Genomic DNA, 19,149 nt, shown 5'->3' with positions numbered 1-19,149 from the left:
CAGGCAGGGGCGTGTTGGAGGTGGGGTGGCCCTTTATGTTAAGGAAGGGATAGAATCCAGCAAAGTAGAGATTGAAGGTGGGTCCGACTCCACCGTAGAATCTCTGTGGGTTAAATTACCAGGCTTGTGCAGCAATGTAATACTGGGGGCGTGCTATCGTCCTCCAGACCAGAAATCGGATGGGGACCTTGAAATGAGGAAACAGATCAGGGAGGTGACAAGGAGGGACAGGGTTGTAATCATGGGGGACTTCAATTATCCTCATATTGACTGGGTCAATTTGTGTTCTGGTCACGATAAGGAAACTGGATTTCTTGACGTGCTAAATGACTGTGGCTTAGATCAGCTAGTCACGGAGCCCACCAGAGGACAGGTGACTCTGGATTTAATTTTGTGCGGTACGCAGGACCTGGTTAGAGATGTAAACGTTACTGAGCCATTGGGGAACAGTGATCATGCTGCGATCCGTTTTGACGTGCACGTTGGGGGAAGAATACCAGGCAAATCTCTAACAAAAACCCTTGACTTCCAACGGGCGGACTTCCCTCAAATGAGGAGGCTGGTTAGAAGGAGGTTGAAAGGGAGGGTAAAAAGAGTCCAGTCTCTCCAGAGTGCATGAAGGCTGCTTAAAACAACAGTAATAGAGGCCTAGCAGAGGTGTATACCGCAAAGAAAGAAGGGTTCCACTAAATCCAGGAGAGTGCCCGCATGGCTAACCAGCCAAGTTAGAGAGGCTGTGAAGAGCAAGGAAGCTTCCTTCCGTAAATGGAAGTCTTGCCCTAATGAAGAGAATAAAAAGGAACATAAACTGTGGCAAAAGAAATGTAAGAAGGTGATAGGGGAGGCCAAGCGAGACTATGAGGAATGCATGGCCAGCAACATTAAGGGGAATAATAAAAGCTTCTTCAAATATGTTAGAAGCAGGAAACCCGCCAGAGAAGCGGTTGGCCCTCTGGATGGTGAGGGAGGGAAAGGGGAGATAAAAGGAGACTTAGAGATGGCAGAGAAATTAAATGAGTTCTTTGCATCTGTCTTCACGGCAGAAGACCTCGGGCAGATACCGCTGCCTGAACGGCCCCTCCTAACCGAGGAGTTAAGTCAGATAGAGGTTAAAAGAGAAGATGTTTCAGACCTCATTGATAAATTAAAGATCAATAAGTCACCGGGCCCTGATGGCATACACCCAAGGGTTATTAAGGAATTGAAGAATGAAGTTGCAGATCTCTTGACTAAGGTATGCAACTTGTCCCTCAAAATGGCCACAGTGCCAGAAGATTGGAGGATAGCAAATGTCACGCCTATTTTTAAAAAGGGAAAGAGGGGGGACCCGGGAAACTATAGGCCGGTCAGCCTAACATCCATACCGGGTAAGATGGTGGAATGCCTCATCAAAGATAGGATCACAAAACACATAGACGAACAGGCCTTGCTGAGGGAGAGTCAGCATGGCTTCTGTAAGGGTAAGTCTTGCCTCACAAACCTTATAGAATTCTTTGAAAAGGTCAACAGGCATGTGGATGCGGGAGAACCCGTGGACATTATATATCTGGACTTTCAGAAGGCGTTTGACACGGTCCCTCACCAAAGGCTACTGAAAAAACTCCACAGTCAGGGAATTAGAGGACAGGTCCTCTCGTGGATTGAGAACTGGTTGGAGGCCAGGAAGCAGAGAGTGGGTGTCAATGGGCAATTTTCACAATGGAGAGAGGTGAAAAGCGGTGTGCCCCAAGGATCTGTCCTGGGACCGGTGCTTTTCAACCTCTTCATAAATGACCTGGAGACAGGGTTGAACAGTGAAGTGGCTAAGTTTGCAGACGACACCAAACTTTTCCGAGTGGTAAAGACCAGAAGTGATTGTGAGGAGCTCCAGAAGGATCTCTCCAGACTGGCAGAATGGGCAGCAAAATGGCAGATGCGCTTCAATGTCAGTAAGTGTAAAGTCATGCACATTGGGGCAAAAAATCAAAACTTCACATATAGGCTGATGGGTTCTGAGCTGTCTGTGACAGATCAGGAGAGAGATCTTGGGGTGGTGGTGGACAGGTCAATGAAAGTGTCGACCCAAAGTGCGGTGGCAGTGAAGAAGGCCAATTCTATGCTTGGGATCATTAGGAAGGGTATTGAGAACAAAACGGTTAGTATTATAATGCCGTTGTACAAATCGATGGTAAGGCCACACCTGGAGTATTGTGTCCAGTTCTGGTCGCCGCATCTCAAAAAAGACATAGTGGAAATGGAAAAGGTGCAAAAGAGAGCGACTAAGATGATTACGGGGCTGGGGCACCTTCCTTATGAGGAAAGGCTACGGCGTTTGGGCCTCTTCAGCCTAGAAAAGAGACGCTTGAGGGGGGACATGATTGAGACATACAAAATTATGCAGGGGATGGACAGAGTGGATAGGGAGATGCTCTTTACACTCTCACATAATACCAGAACCAGGGGACATCCACTAAAATTGAGTGTTGGGCGGGTTAGAACAGACAAAAGAAAATATTTCTTTACTCAGCGCGTGGTCGGTCTGTGGAACTCCTTGCCACAGGATGTGGTGCTGGCGTCTAGCCTAGACGCCTTTAAAAGGGGATTGGACGAGTTTCTGGAGGAAAAATCCATTATGGGGTACAAGCCATGATGTGTATGCGCAACCTCCTGATTTTAGGAATGGGTTAAGTCAGAATGCCAGATGTAGGGGAGAGCACCAGGATGAGGTCTCTTGTTATCTGGTGTTCTCCCTGGGGCATTTGGTGGGCCGCTGTGAGATACAGGAAGCTGGACTAGATGGGCCTATGGCCTGATCCAGTGGGGCTGTTCTTATGTTCTTATAAAGCTGTTTAAATGCATGAGGCCAAAAGCTTTCTTTGTCAATTTCACCACTAGGGTTTCCATGGTTGATGAGGCAAATGTGAAGAGAAGCAAAGAAAACTAATTCTTTGAGTCCAGTGGAGCTTTAGACACACTTTGCTCATCCATCAGCCATCAATCCCATATGGCATGCTGCTTTTGATACTGAGAAGAGTTTCAAAAGCAATTTGGGATATGGCATCAGGGTCAGCTATAAAAGAAAAACGTTTTCTTTTTTTCTTCTTTTCATGGAGAGAAAAGAACACTTGGGAGGGTTTTCAGAAGCTCTTTGAATCCTAGTATTCAGCAAACAAGACGAACTGGTTCCCTTACATATATAAAAATAACTTCTTTAGGGATAGGTATTACTGAAGTATGTTAATAATAATAGTAATAATAATTTAAATTACAACAAAATTCTGCTACATAAAAAGCAGTAGTTCTTCAGAGGTAGTCTGAACGTAGATGATATTTCTAGGCCAAAACAAAATTATGCAGCCCATGAGATTTCTTGATTTGGTAATTTGATAAGTAAACAGCATCTAAGGTTATTGCTATGTACACACTACCAACTGCAATGCGTTCCTGTCAAAGATGCTCAGCATCACGTTTCCTATGTCAGATGCATTTCTAGAAAGTACAAATATCTGTACAGTCCTGTAAAATTGATTTTAATATGAAGAATGATCTAGATTTCCCTCTTCTATGGCACAAGTTTTCACAAAGGATCTTTTAGAGTTTAGGTTCTTGCTGGAATTTAAGTGGCAGGTTTAAAAACAAACTATATTTCCAAATAAACTACTATCTTCCACAGTAACAGAAATGTTTCTGCCAGTGGTTTTCACTTACAGTTGACTTCACTGAGACTATTGAATGCTTGACTTATAGAAAATACTGGTAAATGACACGTTTTTACATAATTATTAACTTTCACCAAAGATTTGAACTTGTTTGCAATGATTAATTTTGAGGCAGCAGAAACTTTGCCCTGAGCTATGTGGTTATCTCAAACTCTGTTTTAAAAACTGATGCGCTTTAAAAAGACACAAGAGCCCTAGGCTAGTTATTATATAATCAAGTGATTCAGCTCTCGTACGTACTGTTTTGCTTACATTTTTTTTTTTAACTAGGACTTAGGGCCAAACTAGATATGACATTATCAACCTCTATCAGGACTGGACCACCACTAAACCACTATACAGGCAGGGGACTCCAAACATTTTGGTACAAGGGCCACGTAGTATATCTGACATAGTACTGAGGGTTGGAAAATAAATACATGAAGAACCAATGATTGAATACAGTTAGTGGGTGGGGGTGGAAAGAGGATGGAAGCAGAGGGCAAAATTGACTTGCACAGGAAGAGGGGGAAGAAGCCTTATGCAACCTAACACAAATCTCAAACTTTTTTTGTCTCAGTTTCTTCTCCACTGAAGACTTGAGCTGGGCCAAGTTCTTCTCAAGGTTTAACCAACATTATATTTATATTCAAGGTCTCTCAGCATTGGAATGTGTCTCATTTAGGCACTAGAGATGATGAAAGCGGTATATACCTGGAAGTGTGTCTTTTGAGTTGGGGAACCTCAAGAGCAGGATAAAATCCTACGGAGGGTTGGATATGGCCCTCAGGCCTGGGTTTGGAGATCCCTGGGATAAGGACTGGATTAATGTCAACCAGGAGGGACACCAGCTGAAAGCCCACCTGCCTGGGCCACCCCCTTAACCCTCAGTACTGATGGCAGTAGGAGCTCCCAATGTGTCATCAAGGGGTGGGCAGAAAGCATCACAAGGGGCAGCCTCCGCAACCTAGTATCAGACTGATAAGGAGAGCAAGCGCAATAGGAACAAGCAGGAGGGTGGTAATGAACCCAGCCCTGGTCATGCTTTCCTGCTGAAATCATCTCTTACTAGCTGTTTGTCTTCCAGGGAAGCTCTGAGAAAAGAAGTAAATTCCATCCAGAGAGGCATTTTTTCAGGCTGGAAAGCATGGGCAGGGGGAAGATTCCTTATCCCTCCCCTATAAACTTAAAATTCTTCAAATAAGTATTTAGGGTGACTTGAGCTGGGCCAAGTTACCATCACATCTAATTTGATCCTGAACTTTCGGTTCAGCTGAAACATACTCAATACATTAACCTCTAACTGGTTAAGAAAAGCAAGGCCTTTGATGCTGGCCCACCTCACATCCTATTTGTAAATGCATATGGCAATTTGTTGGAATACAAACCAATACACAGTGTTGATAACTCAATATGCGGAATACTAAGCCACTAGCATGCAAAGGTGTGCACACATTGATGGCCCCGTTCCACATGTCATTTATATTGGCAAACACAAGATCCACTGGTCACAAGGATAGAAGTGAGGACAGCGTAAAACACCACAAGATGAACAGTTTTTCAATATTTGCAATGCAATGTAAAACCAAGGAGAAGATTTCACATTTATTCTCATGTAGCAAACATCCTTAACTAGAACAGCAGAGTTGCTAAATATTACTCCATTTGTCTCCAGGTGTCCAATATTCATCTTCCTCAGGAATGATTCTGTTTTCAGCCTTCAAATATTAGAAAAGGCAGAGGTATGCATGGCTCTAAGCGCTACACAGCACTGACACAGCATTCAAACCGTAAGACCCCTTGTCACCTTGCTATAAGATATTAACCATCCTCCTGCTTAGAACAGCAGATTCCATCTGTATAAAAACCAATTTCACATGAGCTTCCCTTTGTGTACGGGTAACGCTGACAAATACAAACATCTCAATTGTGTCTTTATATAGGTTTTGAAATGGACGCTATGAAAAACTGTCAAGATTGTTTCTGGCCTATTCCTCATTTAAATGCTTAATGTGAAATAAGGTTCATTTCCTCCTTCCCCCCCCCCCCAAAAAAAAGTTAAAAAAGATTAAGCATTAGAAGGACCATCAATTAGGTCTTGTGTCAAAAGGTGTAATGGTGACACTTATCTAAGTTCAGTCCAGTTGCAAAAAGACTGTCAGTGCTCCCCAAAGCAGGATTACTCAGTAGTAAGTCCTACTGGTTTCAGTGGGGTATACTCCCAGCAAAGTGTGCACTGTGATATTGCAATGCAAGTTATTGATCTGGGACTATTGGATTCAAATCTCATCTGGTCATTTATTTACCCCCAGGCAAGTCATGTTCTCCAATGCTCAGTACAGAGATAATATTACTGAACCACCTTACAGCGTTGTTGTATGGCTTACAAGACAATGTATGCAAAGTCTTTGGAGCATTCAAAAGCCCTGTACAAATGTTAAGCAGTACTATGTTATCACTGAGACATTTTTGAATCCTTTTCAGTATTGATTTCGTCTAAAGTTTCAAAGTGACATTCAAACAGATTTCAGCATGACTGAAATCATGCTTTCAGCCCTATACAAATGTTTCAGCCCTAGATTCCCTTGACCGCAGAAGTTCCATCTGAAATGTTGTATGGTTCTTGAAAGATAGAACCTTTCTTTAATTGTAAAAATCCCTACGGGGATTTAAACAGCCTGCCTATGTAAACCGCCTTGAATTAAAGTCTGAGGAGAAATCTGATGACCAATAAAGGTGGTATATAAATACCTGTATTATTATTATTATTATTATTATTATTATTATTATTATTATTATTATTATTATATTTCACCCCTATACAATTTCACCCCTATACAATTAGATTTCAGCCCTATACAAATGTTAAGCTGTACTATGTTATCACTGAGACATTTTTGAATCCTTTTCAGTATTGATTTAATCCAAAAAGTTTCAAAGTGACATTCAAACAGATTTCAGTATGGGTAACCTGCAAATGACTTCATCTATAAATGACTGCAAATTTCATTAGAAATCTCTAGAAAACAATTATACACAGTAGTCAGCATCTGCCATGTCAAAATATTCAGCAAGATTATCAAGTTTGCAGAAAATGTATACTCCCCTTTCCCAAAAGATCGATTCTGACAAAGATCGCTAAATATGGATGTGCCACTTAGCACTATACCTAGGGCATGATTTCAAATCCAGTCAAAGAGCATGGCTATCGATGGCAAGCAGTCATTTTCTTCAACCATATACTCTTCTTACCCAACTTGAAGAAAACAAAGACAATTGCAGCACAAAAGAAGGGCCCCCATCCCTAGCTGCCCTCACCAACTCCACAGCCAAATTCTATTAAGGATTCAATGCTAATGAAGCCACTGGCTTCCAGAGCCAGTTAGAGTTCTTTGTTCCATCCTCAGTGAGGTGCAAAACAACAGTAGCACCCATATTGGGTACGGGAGGGGCAATCAAGCCACAAAAGAAGGTTCCTTGTTAAGCTCATCCCACAAAGCATTGCAAAGAACTTGGTTCACACGTCTCCTGTCCCTCGTTCATCTGCCTGCCTTGCTGCTGCTGTGTTTATTCATTTGACCTGCCAGTGCTGCATGAAGCACTCCCAAGAAGCACTGTGCCAAGCAAGCACCCAGGACTGGTAAGTCTCCTTTTCTTTTCCAACCTCCTTCCCTGCTTCTCTACTCAAGTGCGATGAAAACTACTGTGCTAGCATGGACACTCATCCTTTGTAAGCCACTCTGCAGTGTGCCCTTTCTCCTGTGAAAGCAGCTCTAGCTCTCTAACCCTGGTTCCTTCCTTGCATCAGCTACAGTGATGGCCTGGCCTCTGGGCTTGTTTCAAAGCCATTTCAGCTTTTCATTTCCTGCTCTTTAATGGAGGGAGGGGTGCTTCATCTCTCCATTCTAGACCTGTGACTCCTGTAATGCAGCACACATGAGTCAACAGAGGAAGGACTGGTAACCGTGGTCCTTGGACTTGTCCTTGATGCACAAAAGCCCTTCTAGCCTTCTGTGAAGTCAATTTGGCAACATTCTTAGGGCCACTATTATTTTTCTCCTCCTTCTCTCTCTGTGTGTGTGTGTGTGTGTGTGTGTGTGTGTGTGTGTGTGTGTGTGTGTGTTATTATTAGTTTTCCTTGCATGTGTAAAGTTATCCCTGCAATACAGTTCGTTGCACTTCCACTCTCGCTTAGCAACTTCCAAATTAAGAACCTCATGCTCACTTCCTTTCCTGCCAAACCACTGAGCTGCACTGTACAGGGTCCCAGCACACAAACAGATTTGGCCCATGTGAGCATGTTTCCGCATGCCTGAAAAAGCACACCCAGCCATTCTCTAGTTATTCTGTCACAAAATAGCATGCCCTTTTCTGCTCTTTTCTACTACTGGTTCATTTCTCTCAAGTCCTCAGTTATTTCCCACTTGTACCACTATCTATTTCTTCACTGAAAAATTTTGTTGTTTCAGCAGCAATATCATGCATGTTATTAGTTCTTCATTAAGTTTTGTGTATCTTCATTAAACCTAACAGTATTAGTAATCCTCTAAGTGGCACATACTGTAATATGCTCTGTACAGAATTAGTAACTTCCAAATTAAGAACCTCCTGCTCTCTTGCTACAGCTGACAATCCTTGATACCTCTGTCCAGCTCAGCAGCTGTAATTTTACGATGCAGAAAGGATTAGCTTCATGAAATATTTGGCATATGGGAAAACCCCAAAGTTTTCTGTGTCAAGCCCTTCACTTGATAAATCTCTCCAGAAGTTGCACAGTCATTTGGAATGAACTGTCCATTAAAATAAGAAAAGTTTCCCTGCAGAATTTGGGGTTTGACTCGTTATCCTTAATGGAAGTGACTGATTTCAAAAATCTAAGTAAATGGATTTCAATTTTTTATACTGCAGTTCCAGAGCATGAAACATCACTATCCTAATTTAAAAGAAACCATCCAACACTTTCTTTTTAAATCTCCATTCTAAAGTTCATTGCATTCATCCATACTTTATGCAACTATGGAAGCAATTCTGTGGTGCCCTTGGGCGGGTGACTTGCGCCAGCCCAGGAGGGTTGCAAACGGGTAAGGCACATTTTCACCTCCTTATGATATGAGGCTGACTTAAGCCTCCACACTGATGGAGACACCGAGCCTTGCATCAGCCAAGCTCGGGCACACAAGACTCTGGTATGGGTGGGGAGGAGGCAGGAGGAAAACATTCCAGGTGGGGGGGAGAGGGCGGTGGGCGGCCTTGGGGGTGGGCGGGCGAGGAGCAGGAGGCAGGGCTGGAACCTGGCAGTTATGCCGGATCCCAACTCCATTTCCTGAGCAGCGCGGAGAGGCCTCAAGCCGCTCCACTCTCCTCTGACTTGTGCCACCGCATGAAGTGGCGCAACTCCAAGGAGACCCATAGGGGTTGCAGTGGCTTACCCGGAGGTAAAGGGAAGAGTTTCCCCTTACTTCTGGCTGAGCCACTTTGGGCACCTATCCTGCACTGGATACAGCGCAAGCTTCTTTGTTTGCCTGTTCCAGCACAAGATAGGATTGCACCCTATGTTGATTTTAGCTATGAGCACCAGACAAGAGGAAAACAAAAGGCATCTATCCTCAATTTAATCAAAAGCAAACAAAATCAAAATTTCTTACTGCAGTGTCATTTTTGTGTAACATTTTTGTGAAGCCATTTAAATTATCTAAGTTAACAAGGCAAGAATTGCATATTGTTTTAAGCTACTGATGACTTGGATTTGTGACAGAAGAGAAAAGTAGTCTTCCAACATGAAAGGAGTTTGTTCATTTATTGACTCTCATTAAATTTTGTAAAAGCTCTTGAGCCCATTGCGCAGGCCTCTGGGCACAATTAAAAATGGATTGCCTTTCTTACCAACAGTGAAGAAAGGACCTGACTGTTTTGCAAATAACTTCTTGTATATCAAAACACTTTGAATGACATTCCTTTATTGCTATTAGACAAGGGACTTCCTGCCCTAAAGGATTTCATGATATTTCTTCTGTTGAATCCTACATTGTCCTTTTGATAACAAAGAATGTAGGAAAAGACTTCAGAGATTTTTTTTTTTTACTTTAAAATTAACAAAAACTTATTACTATTCCTCCTACTAATAAATGGTCCATGAGGATCACGATCGCAAAACCGGAAGTGGTCACAGTCATCTTCTGGAGGGCGCTGCACTGCATGTAGAGCCCTGCTGAGGCTGGCGCCGGGCTCCCCCAACCCCCGGAAGGCTGAGTGGCAGTGCACCCCTGCGCCCAGATCAGAGGCGCGATGCTCAGCATCGCGTCTCTGCCTTCCCCTTGCCCCTCCCCTTAAGGGAAAACTACCCAGGGCTCTCAGGCTGGGGCATCTCAATGCCCTAGTCTGAAAACCACTACTATATGCACTTATCTGGAAGTAAATTTCATTGAACTCAGTGGGACTTCTGAGAAGACATAAATAGGATAGTAAAGTTAAACATGGCTAACTAAACTTACCATACAGTCTTATGTATAACTACTCAGAAGAAAGTAAGGTAAACCTAAAGTGGGTTTTCCCATTTTTTTTCCATGATAAGACCATTTTGCAGAGAGCTATTCAAACAATTGTTCTGCTGCTTCCCACTTTCTAAAACAATTATAGTTATTCAATAATTTCAGTCAAGTAGATAAGTAAGACCCGTTGCAACATAAACAGAGTATCTCTTAGCACATTAGAGCCTAACAAATTTATTATGGTATAAGCTTTTGAGGGCCAGATGCCACTATCTCAAATACTCAAAACAGCCTTTGGCTCACAAAAGCTTATAAGAAATGAGTTAGGATGCAATCCAGTCCCTTTTTTGCGCCTGCTCGGGAGTAAACTGCTTTGGCTCACAAAGGTACGCCAGCACATGGAGGCTGAATCCAGCCACTGTGGCAACCTACTCTGTGAGTCTTGCATCGGCCCAGCTGGGCCAATGCAAAGCTCTGGGGTGGCAGGTGGGAGATGGGAGGGAGGCTTCCTGGGCAGGGGGAGGGTGGGTGGGAAGCAGGAGGTAGGGAGATTGGAGTGGATTCAAGCCGCTCTCCTCTCCTCGGATTTGTGCCACCTCAGGAGGTGGCACAGGTTCGAGGAGACCCCTAAGGGTCAGCGTGTTTTACCAGGAGGTAAGGGGAAAAGTTTCCCCTTGCCTCCGGCTTAGCTATTTTGGGCCCCTATCCTGCGCTTGCCCCTCTCGTGGCTTGCTTGTTCCAGCGCAGGGTAGGATTGCACCCCTAGTCTTGGAAGCTCCACAGGATTCTTCGTTGCTTGCTAGAATATTGTATACAGATGTTCCTTGTTCTGCATTTTATCTTGACAGAAAAATATTTCAGGATGTTCATAAAATAAGCAGGGATGTGTCAGAGACACAGCGCCAGGACTCAAGTCCTCCACTCTGAGTCTCTGCCCCCTTGTCCTGAGTCTCTGCCCCCTTGTCTCAAGTTGACCACAAGTCATAATAGCGGCTGTTGCGACTCATCCAGAGGCATTTTAAAGTCATTTTTAAGAAAGAAAGAAAGAAAGAAAGAAAGAAAGAAAGAAAGAAAGAAAGAAAGAAAGAAAGAAAGAAAGAAAGAAAGAAAGAAAGAAAGAAAGAAAGAAAGAAAGAAAGAAAGAAAGAAAGAAAGAAAGAAAGTTGCAAGCACACACAAAGTGAGTCTTGACTCAAATCTATTTGAGTCTATCCATTTTTAGGGTAAAACGCCCGAGTCCCAAGTGAGTGCCCAAGTTTTTGAAACACGTGACTCGAATTCATAGAAGTTGTGAAAAATGAATTTTTTTGCAACTCGATTGTGATAAATAAATAAGTAGCACAGGCAGAAGCTGGAGGCCATTTGACAGGGTAAACCACCAGGGATATTCTTAAACAGCATGAATTACTAGGTGATGTTCCTTCTGAATCATACCAGTCCATCCTCTAATCTTCATTACTATCTTTGGCACCCTTTTACAGGATAAAGTAAATGTGGCAGAAGAAACTGTTGGTGATCAAATGCCTACCGGGCACGTTCTCTTTGGCATCTTTGCATATATCTCAAGCAAGAAGCATTTGACATGCAAAAGTTCTCATCACCACATGCAAATTGCAAAGCATCTGATCATCACTCTGAGTCATAGCCTGTCACTGGCATTTTCTGAAACACTTTCAAGCAGAGGCAGTATAAAACAATAATTAGAGAATCTATAAGCCTGCTATTTTTAAACAGTAGAGCATACTTTAAAGCAGGGGTGCCCAAACCCCAGTCCGGGGGCCACTTGCGGCCCTCAAGGACTCCCAATCCGGCCCACAGGGAGCCCTCAGTCTCCAATGAGCCCCTGGAGTCTTGCTGGAGCCCATGCTGGCCTGACGCAACATGAGGGCAACTGTTCAACCTCTTGCGTGAGCTGTGGGACAAGGGCTCCCTCCACTGTTTGCTGTTTCACGTCTGTGATGCAGCAGTGGCAGCGAAGGAAAGACCAGCCTTGCTTTGTGTAAGGTCTTTTATAGGCCTTGAGCTATAGTGAGACCTTCATTCATTCAAATAAGTTCCATCTCTAATACATTCATTTATGCAAATTTATTCAAATTTGAAATGTAAATTAATTCTTTATTTCCCCAGCCCCCAACACAGTGTCAGAGAGATGATGTGGCCCTCCTGCCAAAAAGTTTGGACACCCCTGTTTTAAAGCATTGTGTAATGAGTTTGTTTAGTATTTGTGCATATGGCTGCCTGAAAGTCTTGATACAGACGTGTAACATCTACATCAGGATCTCTTTGCTCAACTCTTGCTTTTGCTGAGCCAAAGCCTACAATTGTCAAGGATGAAGCAAAGGAACAAAAATGCTGTGAACGTAGGTAAAATTATTGTTGTTAATAGTAATGTAGTGGAATTGCTATTGTAGAAATAGATTACCTCCTCCTGGTAAAGCTAATGAATAGAGAGCTCTAGTTCCATTGTGCAGCGTTTCTGAAACTGTGGGTCTGAGACCCATCAGTGGGTCATGAACCAATTTATGGTAGTTTGCAAAACTGACAAGGCAGATTAGGCTATATGCATCAAGGGTTAAACAAGCTGCTTCTTGGGGGGGGAGCACTCCTGCCCAATTACCATTATAGATAGCCACATCCCGTGGCATTTATAAATCTGGCAGCATCCTCTAGGGCCTCTAAAATGTTTGGGAACCACTGCTATAGCGGGTAAGAGTGTGAATTATGAAATCTTCATAGCTCAATTCTAAGTCATGAATCACAGGATGACTTTAATTCATTTCTGCACAACACTGCATATACACAACAGGGATCAAATATGAATACCTGAGGACTGGGCAGAAATGGGTTAAGCAAGCTACCATTCTCCCAATCTCTCTTCCCCATTCGCATCATGGAGGTAAATAATTCTGGCCTACCTTATCAAAACTGCTGCCCTGCCCCCTGTGCAATTAGGAACACCTTCTGAGAACAGTGGGGCAAGCAAGGGAGGGGCCACAACTTGTGCTGTGAGCTGGCTGAATGATAACAGTAACATCTGAACTGGCCCCTATGCATTGAAGTAGCACCTGTAAGAGGCAGCCAGTTCTCTATCAAGTGAGAAATTGTTGTGAGAGAAAGAACAGTATGTTGCACAACTGATAGGGGAGAAGAAGCCACACATTCTCTTTTTAGATTTCCCATCTGACATCTGAATGAACTTCATTTTTCTTTATTAACATCACAGATTTTGTCAGAGTTCTAAGCAGACATTTATGATACCACGTCCCTAAGAGCAAATTCCAAAGTCAGAATGAATTTACCTTGTTTCTTAAAGAGGTTGCTGCGAACTATTTCATTCATGGATTGCACTTTTTGCTTCTGTAGCTTTACTGGTGGAATGCAAGTATAAAATTCATACAAGAGTTGGCTGCAAATAAATGAAATAATTTAATAAATCAGATTACCATAGATGTTTTGGACTTTATTTTTTACAAAGGAACTATTAAAACCATGATGATCTTACAAACTGTTAAAATTGCAAGTGTGACCACGTTGCAGGAATCAACAATTTTCTAAGAATGAGAGGTCAAAAAGGGGGATGACGACAATATAGTGTCTGTTGTTCACAACAGGTAAATTGACTGATAGAAAATGTCATTATTTTTACATATTCTGTATAGAAACAGTTCAAAGCTCTATATTTGGGCATGAGCAGCCCATGTTTTTTTTTAAGCAAACAGTATTAGTTATGGTTTCTGCTGGAAATCAGATAGGTTTATAGCACCCATAATAAGCTTTGCACTAGCAATGCATTTGGATATAAAAACTGTGAATATACATAAATGAACCAATGATGATATATTCTTGCCAAAAAATTCTGGAATCTAGCCACCTACATATTATTGAATCTTGAGTGTCAGCTCACCTGAGTAACTTGACATCAAACACTGTTTCTACATCTTGGAGAACAGATGGAATATACTTCAAGGCAGCCACCTAGAGAAACAATAAATTCTTGACCACTGTTTATGTGAAAGTTTCACAGACAACTGTAGACTAAGACGCATGCAATTTTTGCCTTTTATATCCCAGTCCTGTACTTGCTTATTCCGCATTTGGCCCCACTAAATAAATTCAATGGAATTTATTGCCAAGTAATGTTCATAGGCCTGTAACCTTCCTGGCCTGAAAAATCAAAACACAGATGATCCATAGGAGCCAGTTCACAATAAAACTGGCCATGAACTATGATGGATGAATCCCTAGCTGTGCTTCCTCCCCCACAAATTAGATTTCTCATGGAAGACCATTTAAAATAATGAAACAAAATGAAATTACAGCCATTACTGTATTTAAATGTCTGGGCTCTGAGACGGAGACAGAATGTACACTCAGCTAATTGGCACCTATGACTTTCAATTTTAGTCTACAATGGCAGAAGATTAATTGGAGAGCTTTGCAGCACCATCCTTACTCGGATGTTAGTTCCAGGTGTTTCAATAGGACTTCCCCCCTAATATGCATGCATAGGATTGCAGTTTTGTGGCACAATACTACTGAGATTCCCACGCTGCAAAGCAGTGGCACCAAAATGGCCTCCAGTGTGTCCAGAACAGAGGGTGCTGAAAGTTTCCCTGAGGTAAGGGAACTTTTGTCCCCTTGCTCCAGGGCATAACCCAGAAACCGCTATAGCAACATCACTGGTTAAAGTCTGAGCAGCCTCATCTTGGCAGTTCAGGCCCAGTGGCGGGGGGGGGGGTAGGGTACCATAGGATAGGATAGAATACCATGAGTCTCCATGTTGCCACAACATGCTGTCTGGCACATTTGCGACAATGCACGTGCTCATTCTGCTGGTACTGGGCTGGTTAGGATTGGGATTGTTGGAATGCTTCCCTCCTGGTTTCAATGGATTCTTCTGGTTAATTATTTCTTCTTTTTTTAAGCAGTCTTTTGCTTGCTTGTTAGTAAGTATAGTCAATTATCAATAGTACATTTGTCTGAACTGTTTGATAATAAGAAGGTGTCCTTAGCACCACTGCATCAAGAGTCTGCCATCCAGAAAGAATTTTCAAGGAACCGGGAAGGAGAAGTGTCTACCCACTGCAATCTCAGTGATGCAGCTCAGATTACTCCTTTATTTTCTCTCCACATCCTAAACTGAATTTAGTTCCACAATCAAGGTAGTCAATTGATCTCATTTATATTCAGCTCATGTGCACGTTCCTGTGATATTTCCATTTTAGTGTCTACAGTTTCCAACGTATTTTGCACCTTATCTTCTCCCTGCTGCAGAAGTCTGACTACAATTGGCATTTCCCTTCCTTTCGGCTTCAGGTTCTCCCACTATGTTCTTGAAATATTAATTTGCTGGTCATCATGTATTATATTTGGATACGTTTTGGACAGTTCTGTCTTCTAGATAGTTACACCTTTATGAACAGTTCCATGTGAGCTATTCTTGCTTGTGTGAAACGACAAAGCCAAAATGATATCATGTGCTTGAGTCAAACAGATCTGCCTTGCTGAGCAATCTCACCACAAAGTAATTCTTCTACCCCATTAGCGCAAGAGTGGGCAATTTTTGGCACCACCTCAAGATGCTTCATTTTCAACAATCCTTTCCCTCACCCCATCCATGACCAGTTTTAAAGAATAGGCTCTCTTCTGAATTTGTTTTTAACCTGTGGTGCTGCTTGTATTGTGCTTTTATAGCATTATTTTTAAGACGCCATGAACACTTTAAAGAAAGGTAGAGCGGAAATGTGTAATTAAATATAGTATTCAAAAAATGCTTATGTGGTGGGCTTTCACTATGATCAAAAAGAATAATTTCGGGTTTAATATAAAACATTTGAAAGTTATGTGATAAAGGGCCCAGTCCTATTCAACTTTCCAGCACTGGTGCAACTGCAATGCAGCCCTGAGGTAAGGGAACAAACGTTCCCTGCCTTGAAGTTGTCTCCGTGACTGCCTCCCCACCAAAAGGATGCAGTGCATGCCCCATTGGCACGGCTCTACTGGCACTGAAAAATTGGATAGGATTGGGTCCAAAGAAGTATTCTAACAGCAAAGAACTATGGAATGTAAGATGCTGCATCCATTTTTTTTCTCACATTTCCTAGATTTCATCCCATATTGTAGCCTGTAAAACTGTAGCATGGATGTTATGATATATTCAAGAATTCCAAGTTTAATTGATCATATTTGCTCTAATAGCTGCTCTTCTTTGAGATCTGACTATCCAAACCCAGTAATGGGGGGGGGGGGAACTACACTAATTTTGAGGCTTTACAGACGGTGACAAACACAGCATCAAAACAGACATGAATATATTTTCATGAAAGATTGCTACAAATGCAAAATTTATCTCTGATAACCTATACTGTGTTAATATATTTGCCACGCTCTACACACACACACACACACACACACACACACACACACAATCCAGTAAAAAATAAATACAGAAAAGATGGGACAATCATTTATACCTCAAAGCAAAGCAAGCAAGATCAATAGTGTTATACTAAGCACATTACCCTGAAACAAGTCCCACTGAGCTCTTTTGGGCTTGCTCCCTGGTAAACATGTTTAGGACTGCAACTTAATCCCATTTAGAAAATGCCTTAGTCTACAACCCTGAACAAAGTTACTTGGGAGGAAAAGTTATAAATATATATTCCTAAGAAGATTTCTACACCAACCAAATTGCTTAGGAAATCGCTGAATTGAAAAAGTAAACCACCTTTTTGAGGGAACTGAATAAACTGGCGCACACTGAAATATTACACTACCATGGTGACTTCAAGAGGAGTAGTTCCACATCATAAATGTTGAAGAAGAACATGGTGGTGCTACACTGAGGGCCAATGCAGATCACTGTGACCAAAATGCTGCTCAGTAGGGATTTATCTGCAGAGTCGGAGCAATCCTATCCTTCCCCCACCTGTGCATTAAAAACGAGCCTGTTGTATCCTGTGTGTGTGTGGGGGGGGGGGGGTGGATCAGGAGGCTTCAGAGAGGAAAAGGGAAATATTTCCCCTTACCCCTGTAAGCTTTCTGTTCCATAATGGGCCTCCTCGAACCTGTGCCAACTCTGTAGCTGGTGCAAGTCCAAGAAGAAGAAAGGGAGGGGGGCTCAAAAAAGAGGGGATATGATCCGACATGTGCCATTGCCACCGAATCTGATATGCACCATTGCCACCTGATCCATCTCTCCTTCTGTCTCTCTGCTCAACTTCCTGCCCCACCACTGCCTTACTTCATCTGGCAGGCAGGACAAGAACCAGCCACAGACATGGAGCACTGCTGCCTCTTGTGGCAGTGCTCCCAAAAATTCCCTTTCTCCAACCTGGATAAGGAGGTGTTCAGAATATTTCTTTGGACACTGCTTTTCTTTTGCTGTTGACTGCCCCAGCCCCCCACAATTCATCTTCATACCACTTCAGAGCAAGTTTTGCAACCTTATCTGGCTTAGTTCAGAGACCTGCTGTTCCCTGTTAAAGGATTCCATGTGGTCAAGCTCTCACAGGGTTGTGAAAGCTGGAAAATATGTGGGGGGTTCCTGGTGGCAGGCAGTTTGCCATGGCCCTATAGTTCCTTCCCAGGGACCAGCTGTAGCCAGCTTCTGTAGCTGTGCAGTTTCCCTTTCAAGTCTAGCTCTGTACAGCACTTTCTGGTGATCCTTTGCTCCCCCTTGCACCCTTCCTGAGAAGCTCTCTCTCTCTCTGTCCCCTGACTCTTCTCCCTCCCTCCACTTGCAGCTTGTTGGCTCCCTTGTCTGTTCCTTCTTCCCACTTTCTTATCTTACTCTCTTTGTCCTGTTCACACCTCCCTCAATCTCACTAATTTCCACTTTCTCCATTGGCTTCCCCTTGCCTCTCCCCTTGTCTCTTCCTTCCCCTTGCCTCCCCTTCTCTTCCATCCTTAAATTGGTCAGCCTTTCTCATTCATGCCCCCTGCCTCTACAGATGCCTGCTACAGTTCCTTGGCTCTGCCAGCACCCATCAGCCCTCAACCATGATGCCATTGCCAGGAAACTGAGAGTGGTGCCCCTTCCTTGCACCTCAGGGGGACACCACAGCAGCATGATAATCCTCCGTGAGGCTGATTGCATGGGTGCTACTTTCATTGGAAAGCACCACACAAATCAGCTCCATCCCATGTGGTTTTTAGCCCTTAAAACACAATGGGAGACTTGAGGAAAAAGCATATTGAAAATCAGCTCCCATGCTCCTGCTGCTTTACTTGAAGGCCTCTGCAGACCCCAAATAAGATGCTTTATATTTCTGAGCAATTGCTCTGATTAGTTGACCCCTGAAGATCTTTCAGGTTGTTGAAATATCACTAGCATATATGTTTCTGAAGTCCCTTGAGGAATCCCACTTTCAAAAAAAAAAAAGAGTCCTTGAGATTCCTTCCAGTTTATGGAGGCAACAAAAGGCAGACTCTCCACATTTGTCCTTGCATGCAGCCAGTCAAGGCAAAGTAGATAAAATAGACAAACCTGTAACAAAATTGTTGTCTTATGTTGACTTTTCATCAGGTTGTTGATAGATTCAAAAAGCCTCCTCATGGCTTCTTCAAATTCTGTCAGTTCTTTGCCTTCATACAGCCTGAATAGAAATTATTTTTGCATTAGAAAGAGCAACTCTGGCACAACAAAGTAAACAGCCCAATCCTAACTAAATGCCCCTACCACGAACAACACAGCCATGCCAATGGAGTACCCGCTTTATCCTCTGGAGGTCAGTCCCACAGGCCTCTGCTTCCCCAAAAGGTCTACTCTGACCTGAGCCAGCCCAGGGAAGTGGCTATGACTACAAAGGGGGATAGGATATTGGCAGAGCTGTGGCCCCCAAACTTTTCTTCCTCATCACTGTCCCATTCTGCCTACCCCTATCTACACTAACCGACTTATGCTGAAGTCTCCTATGCAGCCATTGCAACTCGCCATTTCTACTGGCAGCCCAGTTGCATGTGACAACACACTGCATTTTAGG

At 43.0% G+C, this 19,149-nt stretch overlaps 1 protein-coding gene across 2 annotated transcripts in view; it reads right to left on the bottom strand.

Annotated features, from left to right (window-relative positions):
- The window catches only part of DOCK2 (dedicator of cytokinesis 2), a 337,258-nt gene that overhangs the window by 248,296 nt on the left and 69,813 nt on the right, over nucleotides 1–19,149 (bottom strand). For both annotated transcript variants that reach the window (XM_066613322.1, XM_066613323.1), the window contains exons 23-25: nucleotides 18,654–18,762; nucleotides 14,070–14,140; nucleotides 13,465–13,571 (exon numbers count right to left, since the gene is read on the bottom strand). In XM_066613322.1, coding sequence (XP_066469419.1) covers nucleotides 13,465–13,571; nucleotides 14,070–14,140; nucleotides 18,654–18,762 — 287 coding nt within the window. The remainder of the gene's footprint in view (nucleotides 1–13,464; nucleotides 13,572–14,069; nucleotides 14,141–18,653; nucleotides 18,763–19,149) is intronic.

This window comes from Tiliqua scincoides, chromosome 2, assembly GCF_035046505.1.
Source record: "Tiliqua scincoides isolate rTilSci1 chromosome 2, rTilSci1.hap2, whole genome shotgun sequence".
In the NCBI taxonomy this organism is placed as follows: Eukaryota; Metazoa; Chordata; class Lepidosauria; order Squamata; family Scincidae; genus Tiliqua; species Tiliqua scincoides.
The sequence above is the reverse complement of the archived record's forward strand: the minus strand, read 5'-3'. Positions and strand labels throughout refer to the sequence as shown.